General features: G+C 39.8%; 1 protein-coding gene and 1 pseudogene across 1 annotated transcript; one reads left to right on the top strand and one right to left on the bottom strand.

Moving 5' to 3' along the window:
* Positions 1–1,078: 1,078 nt before the first annotated feature.
* LOC137292057 (uncharacterized) lies at positions 1,079–9,312 on the bottom strand (annotated as a pseudogene).
* A 732-nt stretch (positions 9,313–10,044) lies between these two features.
* LOC137291588 (uncharacterized) lies at positions 10,045–15,216 on the top strand. Its single transcript, XM_067822970.1, has 3 exons — positions 10,045–10,444; positions 11,709–11,784; positions 12,233–15,216. The coding sequence occupies exons 1-3, from the start codon at positions 10,435–10,437 to the stop codon at positions 14,211–14,213; spliced, it is 2,067 nt and encodes a 688-aa protein (XP_067679071.1). The 5' UTR covers positions 10,045–10,434; the 3' UTR covers positions 14,214–15,216.
* Positions 15,217–16,250: the final 1,034 nt, after the last annotated feature.

Here is a 16,250-nt window from a genome sequence, read left to right as displayed (position 1 = left end):
TCCAACTACATGTATATGACGGATGCTATCAGTCATTAGATTTGGCATATCGACCATTGTCTATGTATCGAAACATACGATACAAAATATACGGAATATCTATATTATTCCTAGTAGTACTATATCACCTACTTTTCCTACAATGAATCATATTTTAAAAATGATGAAGAACTCATTCCTATTTTTCAGTCACATCGGAACACAGGTAAATCAGTTGATGAATATATGTAATACGGTCCATTAGATACAATCATGCATGTCACAGATAGGCTGGACCAGTAAAGATCGGGGTTAAAATGGTCTTCAGCAACTCGCGCTTGTCGCATGAGGCGATAAACGGGACCGGGTGGACAAGCTTGCTGATTTGGTTGACACAAGTCATCGTATCCCATCTGCGTTGACAAAGGGTTCATGCTGTTGATCACTAGATTGTCTGGTCCAGCCTCGATTATTAAAAAAACAGACGTGATACAGTTGGAGTATTGTTGAGTACGGCGTTAAACAGCAAACCAAGAGGATCGCACCTTCCTCATGGATCGTCCTTCACAATTACGACTTACGGGAAATAACAAATAATCTTTCCAGAGTGATATCAGTTACATAAAATAATAACAATGAAAACATAATCTGTCATTCACCGTCACGAACTGGTTATTGTTTTCATTACCCATATCCGTTTTAGATCTAAAAAATGCTAAAATGAAAACAGCTCTTTCTCTATAAGGAAAGCCGTGATATAAAGTGGCTTCATTACAGTGGCTGGATTTAGTCAACGTTCACCAAAAGGTGTAACCTCCCTAGGACAGGAAAATACATCCCTCCCCTTCTTCCCATGGGTAACATAGATGCAGTGCCTCCAAGAATAACCACATTCGATTATCTGCCCGCGGAGAAGTCATTCGACTTAGATTTACAAAAGTCGTGAATATCATGAGAGTGCCTCAGTACACATCAATGATGACACCAGGTGTTCTTGAAACGATTTGGCCATGGACATGAAGGTCATGTTCCACTTAACAAGACAACCATATATATGTGAACTAATATATATACCGTATATACCGCATGGAAATAATCATTATTCATCAGTGTTCAACAACTCTGAATCCATTCAAATCTCGATTGAGCATGACGAGTTCTTTACGACCATCCTTACGTTCGAATATTCTTTTTCTATTTTTGCTTGTCCGTCTAGACATGTAGCATTTCTGGCTTTTTGGACACTCCGCCTGAACGACCCATGAAAGCTTTGCGAATTCCCTTGACTCCCTACTCCACTTTCATTTTCATATGTGTCAAGAAGCATCGTAGGTGCTTGTATGTTTTCCTCTGTCATACGATTTGGGGCAGATTTACCACCTCCTTTCTTGCCACAGGAGGTCTTTAAGATACTGCTTGGTTGACACTGGCTGGGGATCATGGGATTTGATATCGGAACAGGCACAGTTGCATCTCTTCTTTCCTCGTACATGGGGATTGTATTATATCTAAATATACTTCTACCAGGCAACTGTCTGAGTTCAGACTCGTTTTCCGTTTGCATATCATCAAGTGTGTGTTTCTTCCCAGACAATGATTTTCGTCGTTTCGGTTTGGGCGTTATTCTGATGTCGGAGATAGCGACAAAATGATCACCATCGCCTCTCTGTATATGTAGGTCTGTTAAGGGATCGTAGCCAGTAGCACCAGACGATCTGAATGGTTTGGCAATGGTAACATCTGTTTCAGACTTAGAGAGACGTTTGGACAGTCTTTTACTGTTTTCAGTTGATGGGCGAACTGCTCTGAGAAGCAGACTTCTAAGAGTGTTGTTGGATGGATTGAAGATTTCTTGAAAAATGTCGACCATGCTGTTTGTGACATCAGGCATTGTATCTGCTGTTTCGGAAGGTAGTTCCCGTGCACGGAATTCCCCTGAATCCGGTACGAAGTGACCCGCAGTGAGAGTATTCGAACAAATATCAGTTGACTCCACCGTGCGGCAGCTTTGAGTTCTCCTTTGCCTATTGCTTCCACATGTTGGTATGTGGTCAGATTCTAAGAACTCTCCCGAACTGGTATTACTCCAGAACGGTGTTCTCAGAAGGTGGGATAACCTGGATATCCTAACATCATCTGCGGTATGTTCTGCTGCTGATGAAGCTCGGGGATGGATATAGTCCTTTCCTTTCTCCCCACCAGGACGCGCATCATCATCTGGTCGTTGACTGCTACATACAGTGTCTTCCTCCCGGAGCTGATCCTGTACGCTTATACGCTCGTACTCATGTTCACAATCCACCCAAGCGTTCTGTCTGTAGAAGGTAGCGATATCTGGTGGAAAGGCTGATGCAAATCTTGACCATCCAAGACACTTGTCTTTACTGGAATAAGAAATGGGTAACTATGCATGTACTACCATAAAGAACTTCAAACTTAAACTAAAGCAGGACTGGTTGGTCACTGATTAATACCGTCACTAAATCCATGTGGCACTTTTGTCACGTTTTAGGGTTTTAGGACTTGTGAAAAATATCGTTGTCAGAATGTGCATCTTATCTGTTGATAATAGGGAAAACGTATTACACAAATCAAGATTCATTTGGAAAGACTTGCCATTTCAAGCACAGGAAGAGTACCAGGAAGAAACAGGCAAGGGCGATTCCAATCCCAGCAATTATCCATGCAATGATGATGTCCTCCACTAGAAACGAAACATGTTAAGTAATTATTACAACATCACGCAAAGGCACAAACAGACGTACATCCCAGTCACTCTTACTCTCTTCTCCCTCTAATTTTCTCACTCCGTCTCCTCTTTCCTTCTCTTTTTTCTCTCTCTCAGCCCCCTCTCCCCCATACTCTCTCTCTCTCCCCTCTCTCTCCCGTCTCTCTCACGTATATATGTAACACATCAGTGTGGGGTGTGATCACCCTTCAGGTTGATACAGGGACGGTAGGGGTGGCTAAAACACAAATTAGTTGGACGCTATCTAAAACATGGACGCATGGGCGATATCGTAGAAATGTCAATCTCTACTAGGTGGTTCTGGTCCTGTCGTGTAAACCAGCCCGTGATATATTTGATTTTGATGGCACTTACAGTTACAATACCAGGTGTTTTTAGCAATATTAATATAGTATTCAATTTGCTACAAATACACGATATTTTTAAAATATCTACCGGAAGTCCAACATGTCAACAGGATAACATTAAAAGAACATTACTTGGTCACCTGTCACTTTTCCATTTCCGTTGGTTTCTGATAACCGGCCGACATTAGCTGAACTTTACGCGGATGTGAACAATTTCCCCATTGTTTTTCTTTAGTTAACACATGTAACTGATTGGCTAATTTGTGTCACGTGCGTGGATAATCGTGTGTACGCGAATTAGTGGGATATTACATGTGGGATATCTCATACAGAGTGACATTAGGTTTTACAGACCAATAGTCCAGGAGGAGAATCTCAAAAAGGGGCCTAGAATAATAATAATTCCAAAACGGTAGTAGTCGTATGAATATAAACAAACAATGTTGCAGGGGACCAGAATATAACCTGTGCCAGATAAACGCTATCATTAAAACACAACTATGAGTAAGACGTCAGTCAGCGCCACGCCGTTTAGAAAGTGTAAGTTAATGTTAAGATAATTCCATGATGTTTCTTCTAAAGAAAACGTATTTTTAATTCGTAGTCCAGGAGGAGGCAGCTGAAAAATTCGATGTCGTAGCCTCCTCAGTACTGATTTGGTTTGACACTATTTTCAGTTAGTATGAAGTCTTGGGCTCATCGAAAGACCTGTAATATTCTCAGATTGTGGTATCAGTTTTTTTTCACAGGCCATTTTATGAGGTGGGGGTCTGTGATCATTTTCATGACATTTAGTTTGCTGCCCGACAACACGTCACAGTTAATCATGGATAGTTTCACTACTATCAATCTGATCACTTTCATTTTGACTTTTGTGCATTGCTAAAGGACGTAGACATTATTTGAGCAGGATCTCTCGACATCAGAAAAGGGATAAGCTGACCATCACAAATGCGCCAACCAGGGCCAACTGGTGAAGGAATCTTCATGATTGGTTGTATTCACACACGCACTTGGTAGTTAACTCGCTCAATAAAATGTTTTAGACTGTTAGATGTTGGTGGAAGTTTTTCTCACTACTTCTACACGCATCACTGGGTTATTTGATACATGCATGGCATTAAAAACCTGTCCACAAGATGTAAAGACTGTTTCGTGAACATCAAAATTGTGACCCATTTGCTGTGTGGTGCTTCTCTCATCCCTGGGCTTTACAGCCTTTTCGGGAATCAGTGTAGAAGAGGAGGTTTTCAGTTTCAGGTTCAGACGATGTAAGGTGACCAAAGGTTTGTTTTGGAAGAGTTCAGCTAACTGCATGTGATGATAATCCTTTTGCTCTGTTTAGCATGCAAGAAGCTGTGAATTCTTTGGGACAACAATTCCACTTGCAATGTTCATAAGATACAGACATGACACGTCATTCATTTGGAAGACTGATTGGATTTTCCATCAATCCTGAATATCACATTGACATTTCTGGTGTTCCTTTTACAATAGCTCATTCAGAACATCAAGAAAGAACATAAAATGCTGTTTGTAAGAGGAACGTCAAACTGAAGGTTTTGGTCCTTCACTGCCTACTAGCAGAGGAGAGAATGCTGGCACTTCATATAGTACTGGAATGGAAACATTGCAAATGTGCAGAAAGGGAACTGCTCCAACAGTTGGCTGATATGCATTGAGATAAATTTGGAATCGAACTGACTGCATTAGAGTTGATGCTGTTTGGGACAGGTATTCCAGGCAAGAGTCAGTCAGGGGAGCGAATCAAAGATGATCGTCAATGGTGCAAGAAGTTTGTTGGTAAAAACACAACACTACCAAAGACATTGGGACAAATCAGCTGTCCTCTCTTGTCTAGTCTAGTGTTGTCGCACAAACGAATAAGCGATGGAGTTCTGTTGGTCCGGCCATGATATCTGTTGGTAGGCCTGAGGCACACCAAGATACATTTGTAGTTCTTAGGACGTCCTGCCCCTGAACAATAACTGTAAAACGAGATTGAACGGGATAGAACGTGTAAGGATTATATATGTTACGATGCTTGTTCGATCATAAACAGTTGTCAGTATGTCTACCTCATCTGTGCCCCATCCCCAGACAGTCGGTATTACGTATAGACTGGGAAGAAATGCGTCTTCACCCCATATGAACAACGTTTACAAGCAGTTCAAACCCGTCCTTAGTCAGTGTATATCCGTTCTGAATTAGACCTACCACGTTCTTAAAATACACTACCCCTTTCTAACTCTTTCTGAACTCAACCAGCTCGTATTTAGACTCTTCCTCCCGTTCGCACTACATTCTCACTATTATAGCGTGTACAGTGGTAATAGCAGACATGTCCAGGTTTGATTACCAGTCCGGTCTTATTTCCGTTACCAGTTTCAAGATGGAAACATCGACATCACCATGCCTTCACAGAAAAAGAGGATGGAGGGATGATGCATTCAATAATTTCATCAAACATGGGTGGTGTGATTCTCAAGAAATTGTAGAAGGACTCATGATCATCAAGGCGGAGATCCTCTATCAGTTGATGAAATGTTCCACAGCTATTGGCCTCTCATGTTAAAGCCAGTTTCTAACCCAACAAGTTCTTGTTCGTTTCCTCCTTTCTTGCTCTACCAACCCGTTGTACTCTCGTTCTGCTTCCAACAAAACATGCAGGAAATAAGCATCCAGCATGTTGAGAGCTGCAAATTTGTTCATGTAATACGGGCAAAAATCCTTATCCCAAATGGAGAACATGTTAAAACGCGTGTCTGTATACCCTACCGTGTCATATGGTAATGCACACAGTGTTGACATAATAAGACCTGTGTGAGACCTACATAAACGCACTAACTGGCAGAACTTGACGAGAATCCATTGTGCTCTTTTAGAACTGAATAGAAATGTACTACAAACTTCTCACCAACTCACCAACTACATTCACACAATTAGGTGACAATCAGGATTTTGTCGGTCATTATATCTTGTGGACAGTTGTGTAAGTTCAATGTATGTACCAAACAAACCAGTGATGTCTGTAGATAAGACAAGACATTGAATGAAAAGCTCCCACAACCATCTCACAGACTAAAATATCACATTGAGCAAGTAAACTAACAAGTGCATGTTTGGAAACAGTATGTGCAGCCAATCATATTCCTTCACCAGTTGACCATGGCTGGAGCATTTGTGATGGTCAGCTTATCCCTTTTCTGATGTCGAGAGATTCTAGTCTCCCCATGGATTGGTTGAACTGACATCGATTAAATGCAATAACGTCAGTATGCCAGCACAGACATCTATGTCAATGCAGATGAACTGATTTATTGTGTACAGAGACATGTCTTTTTGTATGGCAGGTGATTGTTGCCGCAACAGCTTTGACTTGTATGATATGATATAGGATATTTATATATCGGACAATTGTAAGCTTCTGAATGTATCAAAAGTGAGTAAGACTTATCTGACAGACCACTTTGAATAGCTACAGCAGGGCCTTTCTTAATTAAGGGGGCACTATCAACATTAAAAGAGCGTTATATCAATACGTTTATGCATAAAAATAACCTGTTAAAAACTTATAGGGGGGCAGCTGTACCCCTGCTTCCCCGGCCCTGTACAACCAGAGCTTAGAAGCAGTTATCAGCCTTGCAGCATAGTTTTCTAACACTTTGGGTGATGTTATTTCATCAACAATTTTAGGCAAGTGAACCTTTCATAAACCATACCATTGAAATTTAGTTCTTTTTCTATACTGTATAAAACATTTGAAATGAAATGCATTGTTTGTTTACATATCAGCACAAACTTAGTCCTCTGCTATATATAAGTAGTAAAACTACAATGACGGCCATCTTGGCAACCATTTTGAATTCTGGGTAATATGACATAATTCCATATAACATGCTGTCACTCTATAAGTAAACTGGAAAAAGACCCAACTGTTTATAGGTGCAAAAATACTGTAAACTTCCAATAAATCGATAAGTCAGATAATCACTAAAATCCCCTGCCTCAAAGAATAAGCTGTAAAACATTATATTACCACGACATGACCGTACAAAATTGCTTGTTTTGTGCCTAAGCCACCACTCTAGAAGTGACAAGTGTCAAAAACCATCAAAAGTATCAACTTTGGATGTAAATGGAAACATTCAGTGTTAATTTTTTATGGAATAAGTGCCGAGAAGGCATCACACGACAATTCAAGATGGCGGCCAAAATGCCGGCCATTTTTATTTTTTTTCAAAAACAGAAATATGTCAAATAATGTCTACATCCTTTACCAATACACAAAAGTCAAAATGAAAGTGATCAGATTGATAGTCGTAAAACTATCCACGATTAACCCTGACGTGTTGTCGGGCAGCAAACTAAATGTCATGAAAATGATCACAGACCCTCACCACATAAAATGGCCTGTGAAACAAAACTGATATCACAATCTGAGAGTATTACAGGTCTTTTCATGAGCCCAAGACTTCATACTAACTGAAAATAGTGTCAAACCAAATCAGTGCTGAGGAGGCTACGACATCGAATTTTTCAGCTGCCTCCTCCTGGACTACGAATTAAAAATACGTTTTCTTTAGATGAAACATCATGGAATTATCTTAACATTAACTTACACTTTCTAACCGGCGTGGCGCTGACTGACGTCTTACTCATAGTTGTGTTTTAATGATAGCGTTTATCTGGCACAGGTTATATTCTGGTCCCCTGCAACATTGTTTGTTTATATTCATACGACTACTACCGTTTTAAAATGCTATTCTCTAGATCTCCTTTTCCATGTGTACGAGTATATGCTAATTTGCCACTGAAAAGACATCCTGCATTGCATTTGCACACCGGCTTAGTTCTAACTTGAGTGATTTTTGCGACAAACGCTATCCATTAAAATTGCATTAGTCTTACCTGTTTCGGGTTTATCTGTGCTTAGTTAATAAACTAAAAAAATGATCTAATGAAAGATATACTGTCTGGAAGTTAAATACTTCAATACCGGGCATTGGGATATGTTCATGGTGAAGACCTTTATTATTTTCAGATTATTTGTAAACTCCGAACCCACATCGGTTACAGTTATAGCTAGCCATCAGCTACGGTGTGGCAGCAGAACCCTGCCTGGTTCAGTGTTCTTGGAGAATGATGTTTTTAATACATCTGAATCATCGTATAACGCATTAGTACTATCAAGGTGGTGAGGATTAATGACAGAGGCTAGTGAGTCAGGATTTGGGAAGGAACATTCCAGCAGTATCACAATATGGGACACAAGAACGAGCTTCACACATTGTATGCATGTGAGGATTCGAACTGACCAGCAAACGCTTTTATAACCAGCCGCCACCCCATCCCCTGCGAAGCCCTCCACCATGATAATTCTAACAAAGGAACAGGAAGATCTCACTATATATGCTGGTCATGTTATGGATACTGGTATATTTATGACTGATATTTCATCAGTGAGTCAATGAATATATTGATCATTATTCATAATTTCAAAATTTACATATATCCCTGACTATTTTTGTCCAGTATATTTAATATTTAGTTAACTTTGTTAATTTAGTAGGTCTTGAATCGTGTAAAACACGTAAGATTACATCAATAAATTCAACATTAAACATTTAAAGGCCATACTTGTACAATACTCGTTTTGTATGAAAATCGGTAGATCTTTTTAATGAGCAGTTATCATTATAAAATGAACATGTTTTTATGAATCAAAGGATGATACGGTTCAGAAAAGCTCCCATGTGCGTGTTGAAACCCTATCATTGCAAACATTCAGGAAAACTCTTCCCATGCATCATGCCGTGGAAAATGAACCATACCAAACCCGATCATGACAGTAATGAAATGGTCGCCAAACAGGTTCCATAAATTGTAAAGGCAAAACATTAGTGATGACACCAGATGTGAGCGGTAAGGCACTGTATTGACGAGATAACAAGCTATAACCCGAATATTTATTGGGTGCTCTACCCCACTACCGAATGGAGATAGACAAGTCCAGCGAGGTAGTTACCGAACCTAAAAGTTTTTTAGATGCATGCAATACACATATGAACAGGGGCCTTATGCATGAAATACCACATAAACATTCTGCTGACAGAAACCAATTCAATAGCAAAATATAAATGACAATCTACTTACTTGTCAGAGCAATTAAGTCATGTATTTACACAGTTCTCATTTGGAATTTTCGATGCCATACTATGAAACTACGACACATTTGATTAAGGTTATAAGGAAACATTTAAACGCTGCCTTTGGTTTCAGTTTTCGGCATTAAAAGGGAAGAATTGTGGACCAAGTACTGACAATGCGTACTTCCTGGGTACGTACAAGTACGTACTTAGGTGCTTTATGACAAATGGTATGGGATACGCTTACAAGGATGTTCATGTTATTGATCACTGGGTTGCCTGGTCCAGACTCGATTATTTACAGCTATGCCAATTTCCGATGACACCACCGTGATATGATATGCCGGAATGAAAATATGCGGCATAAAATCTTTACCATTCACTTCACGCATGTGAAGGCTACATGTAAGGCGTCTATACAAGCGGTATTCACAAGAGGGGTTGCTGAAACCAGTTTGTTTGCGATTATTATTATAATTATTATATAAGTTCAAATTCCATGTCTTTTGACGTCATTGTGAGGATTGCCTCTTACTTTTTAGTACACAAATAACATTTCTCCTGCAATATCACTACGTTGTATGAAGGCGAGAGATAGCCTAGTGGTTAAAGCATCAGGCCGAACGAAGACCCCGGTTCGATTCCCCTTGTGGACACAAAGTTTTGAAGCCTATTTCAATCATTCACTCGTATTAAACTCCATCTCCCTGTCACTGCTACATGTCAATGTATTAATGAGAAGGTTTCGACTGAGCTTCATACTTCCTTAACACTGGCCCCTTATGAAGCGTCAGAGGGTGATCACCACATAAGGAAATTGTTCAAACCACTAAAACCACGGACCATGTTGGACATGCAGCGTGCCACAACAAATGGATATATGTAACCTTATACTTGTCTTTGTTACTTTTCTTTCAAATTTGGAAAACTATTTTCCTTTAAAAGATCAAACATCTTGACCATTACTCACTTTATTGTAATACGGACCGAGAGTTACTTGTAAACTTGAATTCAGTTTACTATGAATACAAACAGAATACAAAATTCCTAATCGTTGAGGCTATTTCCCTGTTAAGCGGAATAGAAACGTTAATGTAAAGAGGGAAATAGATAGTCGCAGCAGAAAATATATTTAACGCAAGGTTGAGTAACACTCGTCCCGTGTAAAGATGACTTCAGGATGTCTTTCGACGGATGATCCTTCAAAGACATGAGACCAGGTATGTAGAGTTCTCATTTAAAGTACTAGTCAGACTAAATGCGTCGCATTAGGTTTTGACTGTTGATCCAATAAGAATCATGGAAGATCAGTCGGTAGGAGTTTGTTCATCTGTGACGTGACAGGTTGTAATTTGTTTTAAGGATACTAAACACCGACCTCACTTGACTAAATAAAATAGACACGAAGACACATGTGAGATTTATGGTAACTATTTTGAAAACGGACATCATTTTCCAATAAACTTTCTGAAAATTCATTCCGATGTTGGGTCCTAATCCACGAAGCATTCCTAGCGCTAAGTCTCTCGCGAGTCTATGATAACCAGTAGAATTAACACACGTTGTAGCGTTATAATTAGGCGTCAAATTAATTAAGGAAGGATCAAGGGGACAAAATTTTAAAAAACACAAATTAGGTTTTATTCAAAAAGTGCATAACGAGTTACATCATGAAACAGGAGACGGGGACACGTCATCCATAGCGAGTGTGACCACCCTGGGCATCCCAATACACGCCTCCTTACTGACGTCGTCACCCCATGTAGAGCATTATAGTATAGTACCCGTACTCAATTGACATGACTTTGTTCATTTCTTAAGTTGCATGTTGCTGTTTGTATTAACAATACAAAACATGAGTAGGGGTTCGCTCTGTTTCATATGTTGTCATAGCACCACACCAGTACTTAATAGATTCACCGAAGTGTTAAATAACAGAGAAACGGATTATTCCAATGGAATATTGTTCTTGACGAAATGTCACAGCCAGAAATAATATATGGACAGTTTCATGAGTCGGGACATTCCTTCTTAGTCAAGACACGTTAGAAGGAAAATAGACTGGAGTAACAGGACTCTACATTTTCACCATAGTCCGGTGTTTCAAAACAATTCTATACACGACATAGGATCAATAATCAACGACAATAATCTTTAATTTGGTGTTTCTGCGTCAATCTACACCCTCACACCCAGGAAAATGACCTGTCACTTCACAAAAGCAGCATGCAATCAGCATCAGATGAATTCAAGAATGTTTTTACAATTTGGGTTTTTCAAAAAACATTTTATAAAGTAGTGCTACTAATTGAAACATGTTTTAAAGAAACCCAAATCCATTTTCAAGAATCATGTGAATACGTGCAAACCTTGCATAGCCACTTGATATCTCTGATTAAATTAGAACCGATTCTGTGCCATCAAAACGCTGCTAGTTGTTTTTACAAAATGTCACACGTACGTTTGTGTTTAATCTTTTTCCAGAATACATATCGCTGGGGTTTATAGGCGCATATATCCTGCTTCTTCTCCTTGTATGGGCCATCCTGTTATTTAGCAAGTAAGTACAAAAAGCTTGTCATTATATACAGGAAGTAGATATTCAGAACGGAAAGGAACAATTTTGCTCCAAACAATACTGAAGAATTGTTTTTACATTGTTTCTGGACGTTCTGTCAAAACGAAAACCACTGAGATCATATGCTGTGACAACACACAAGTAATTCCATAGCGTCTCTTTTATCAGATGATGTTGACAAAAGAGTGTTGTTTGATTTCGTGAAATGTCTCACACATATATCCTTACCACCCATCCATACGGCTGTCTCTTAAAATCATAGATTCATAGCAGAGTTTAACCTTTGAATCGATGTGTGTATATATTTGTATTGGTATATTTGAACAAAGGGTTTGAATATTTATGTTTTCGCATGTCATGTATTAGGAATAACATATTGTTTCATAGTTGGTACCTTTTTTATGTAACTTGTGTTTCAACGTTTTCAAAGGAGACGCTGCGAACGAGAACGAAGCCTGACCGACCTCTCCTTCAGTATACTGGACATTGCTGCAGTCTACGAGAACCAAGGTGATGATGTACCCGTAAGGAAGCAGAAGAGAAGCGAGGGCAACTCAGACACATCATCAAGTGAGAGTGACGGTCATTCGTATGAGCATTTAGATACACAAAACCCTGTATCTAACGATTCTTGTGGTGCAGCATGTTCTGAGGAATCTATTAAAACAGCAACAGAAATTGCAGTAACCGAGAGGCCTCAACCCCCTAAACCGCCAAAGAAATGTTCAACACTGAGCGGAATCCTTCTGAAGAAACTCGGTCGTGGATGGCGTAAAAGTGATAATCGTTTTAAATCCAGCTACAAAGGAGCACTGGCACGGGGAAGTGTCAGTTCTAATCTAACAAATGATTATGTTCCTGTAGACGACAGCAGATGCGATAGCACAGTATCTACATTCGAAACCAGCAAGATGGCGCACCTTTCCAACACTAAGAAAACGGACACATTCGTACCTGATGAAGACGAAAACATGGATATTGTGCTCACACAGCTCACCCCGGAAGAAGAAGATGGTATTATCCTTCGCGAATCATCAGATGGGAACTCTCGTCAATCTGCAATGTCTACTCTTTTCAGAAAATCTTGGCTCGAGATGCCTCCTTCAACAGACACGGACTTTGGGTCCATGTACGCATCTGCTGGTTCAGCTGTTTCCATGGAAACAGAAGGGATGTTCATACCAGAAGAAGATATTGCCCATCCCATATTAGAAGGTGCTGTGCCAAATATCCAGGAAATGTCTCAAAACATCATTGATATGATCAGTGATAATTTTTCCTCAAAGAACAATAAGGAATCTTTTGATGACTGTGATCTGCCTCGGTCAGCAGGAAAATCTACTGTGCCACTCTTGCTTAAAACGAAAACCTTGCCTCTTTCAAGAAACTTGTTCGAGTTACACCCAACATCAAACGAAACTACCGAATCACACGATGCGCACTTTGGGCGTACTTCTAGAACGTCACAGTCTTCAGAATATGATGAACTGACGAGCATTGACCTGGAGTCCAAGAAAAGGCAGTTTTCCGATACTCGTGGACAAATGCAGCCAACGGGACCATCTACACTTCCACGATTGCCGTTAAAAGCCAAAGCCAGTCATCTTTCGCGAACGCTCTCGGATGCTTGTCGTTTACGTCAAAGAGAACCTAAGGTTGATGACTCATCTTTTCCACCAATCCCGAGATTGTCGGATTCATATGAAAGTAAGGAGAAACTGCTTGGAATGAAGGAAAAGGGTGCTGGGAATAAAGAAGTGTCAACAGTTCCCAAACCACCTTTTCCTCCAATACCAAAATTAACCACGAGTCCTGGAAACTTAATGGGAACGGATAAACCATCAGACCCACCTGATGTGACAGAATACCCGTCCCTCCCTTCATTGCGCAGTTCTTGGCGTCAAAATGAAATGTCTACAAATGAAACCATTCCAATACAGAAACGTCCTCTACCACCACTGCCAAAACAAGCCTTTCATGGAACACCCGAGATATCACCACAGCCTATCAGGTCGAAGCTTGCTGATCAGAGATTTGGTGACAGAGATAGTACATTTTCAGACAATCGGGGCTCTTCATCTAGCGGCCGAGGCTCTTCGTCTAGCTGCAGGGGCTCCACATCCAGCGACGATCTACAGAGCTTTGATGCGGATTATCAAAATTCTGGTCAACGACCAGCTTCCTCATCAACGAAAACAGCAGGCAAAAGTGGTCCACCACCTCCACCTCCAAGAAAAGATTCCAAACTCACCCCACAAACCAAAGCAATACCCAAATCTGGCCCTGCCCCAGTCAGTTTCATGGCATTTTCACAGGTAACGAAGCAACTCCAGGAAAAACTTGCAATGAGATTACCTGGGCAACCAACGCCAAAGAAACCAGAACCTGCATCTTCAGAAGATGATGTTTAGTTCAAACAAATATGGCTGCATAAACCAGTTAACACGTGATTACGTCTGGACATTAAGCATCCCAAAGGGCACAGTTTCCTCTTTTAGAGTACACACGGTGCCAACATTGACTTTAATGTGACCCATGCACTTACTTTTCATAACTGTTTTAAATTATGGAGTATCCTGATGACTAAGAGTGATTACACTCTAGAGTTGAATATTTCATATTATTTCCTTTTGTGCATCTAAGTAGGATGTTCCAGGATTACTGTTAAGGCAGAATAGAAAATATAACTTTCCAAAATACTACTAATTAGCAAAATCGCGTTACATGACAGTATTCTTGTAAACACAAACCTTTGGGTTGTATATAACGTGCTAACGTCAGTTATGCAAGTAAAGTGATGAATTATTCAGTTGTATATTATAATGACAAATAACACTCTTGAATGTACATTGGTTGTGGAAACAATGTTCAGTCAATTTTCCCTGCTTGCTTTTTCGTTCTAACATCCAACAGGGATCATAAAAACTAGTTCCGACAAACGTGTGTACATATTTCTGCTGTAACTTTGTATTTCAAGACTAAACATATAAATATATCTACAAACAGTTTTTTATCAATGAAAAGAAGCGTGTGTTGTGTTACACTGTCTAGGGCACACATTATGTGTGATATTTAAAAACCTAGACAAATAGGCGAGTTTGTACTAAGCTTGAAAGTAAAAAGTGGGTTATATAACAACAAAAACCTACATTGTCTTATGTACTTGAACACCACTTTTAGGTGAACACCTATTCATGTTTATAAGATGTAGTCTGTAAACTGAATCGCTGCATCTCCAACACACAGCAAAATAGTGATAGTGCAAAAGTATTGTCAGCTATATGTGGCTTTATGTGTTTGATGTGCATTTTTCGATATTTAAATACTTTTGATTGCTATTTGATGCTATTGTTAATATGGTGACGTGGTTACAAAGTGTTATGCTGCTGACAGAAAATAAACCTGCTTTTTGTATTTGACGGGTTTGTCCTTTGAACGACATTACGAGTGAGTATTACATTATGTCTCGTTTACCAATATACCAGCAATGTCGAGTCAGGCTACATCAGGAACAGGGCTTCACACATTGTTCTCATATGGTGACCCTCGACTTTCGGCTTTATCTTCTGAATAACAAAGGAACATTAATGTAAGAGAGCATCAAGCAAGTTAGTATGAAGGAAGCTTCTTTGTGCCCTGGGTTTTCTTTGACCGGCTGGGATCTCAGTCGCTAAAACGGTGGCGGTGTGTTTACAGTGTGGATAAACTGTATAGTTAAGTGGTGGATGCTATATCAATGGGACTGTCGATCTCCCATGTGGGAAACAAGTAGCATTACTGATCAACATTTTGCCTCGTATCCCTAATTTGTTTCTACAATGTTTAAAATGCTACTGTTCTGTTCTTTATTTCGTTTCTTGGCTCTTTAATGGAACATGTGTAATATAGGTGGTGTATTCACAAATAATTGTGAACACAGTGTAGCTTAAGTTCATCAGGGCGTTTTGCCAATGGTCCTCCCTGGTGGTCGGCAGCATTCGAAATCGCTGGCCCGGAGACCCGGTGCCGGTTATTATTGCACCGGGTCGACAGTTTCAAATATCTGTACGCCTTTGTGGCATTTAGTGAATTATCTGTCAATGTTCTTTTTCAACCAGAATCTTTCCCATATCTTTTTTAAATTGACGTTCGACAACATCCACGATTCATCATGATACGACAACTTACAGTTTCACTTCCTGGTATTTCAGTACCCATTGCAAAGGAATGGCAACACCAGTCTTTACTAAGTTACAACTTTTGCTGTGCCATAGTCTTTGTTAAGAGTGTGAAACTGTGTACAGTGTAGTGTATTTTGTTTTTATTCGTTTGACTTTAGCAAGATGGGCATCTGACAAATAAAAGTATAGAAAACACTGGTGGTCGAGTAAGCACGCGGGTAATGATATCGCATATCCGGGTTTCATTCTCCCAGTGAATACAATCGATATGCGATTCTCTGCATGATG

This window comes from Haliotis asinina, chromosome 7 (assembly GCF_037392515.1).
Source record: "Haliotis asinina isolate JCU_RB_2024 chromosome 7, JCU_Hal_asi_v2, whole genome shotgun sequence".
Taxonomy (NCBI): Eukaryota; Metazoa; Mollusca; class Gastropoda; order Lepetellida; family Haliotidae; genus Haliotis; species Haliotis asinina.
Note: the sequence above shows the minus strand (reverse complement) of the source record. Positions and strands in the feature narration are given on the sequence as shown.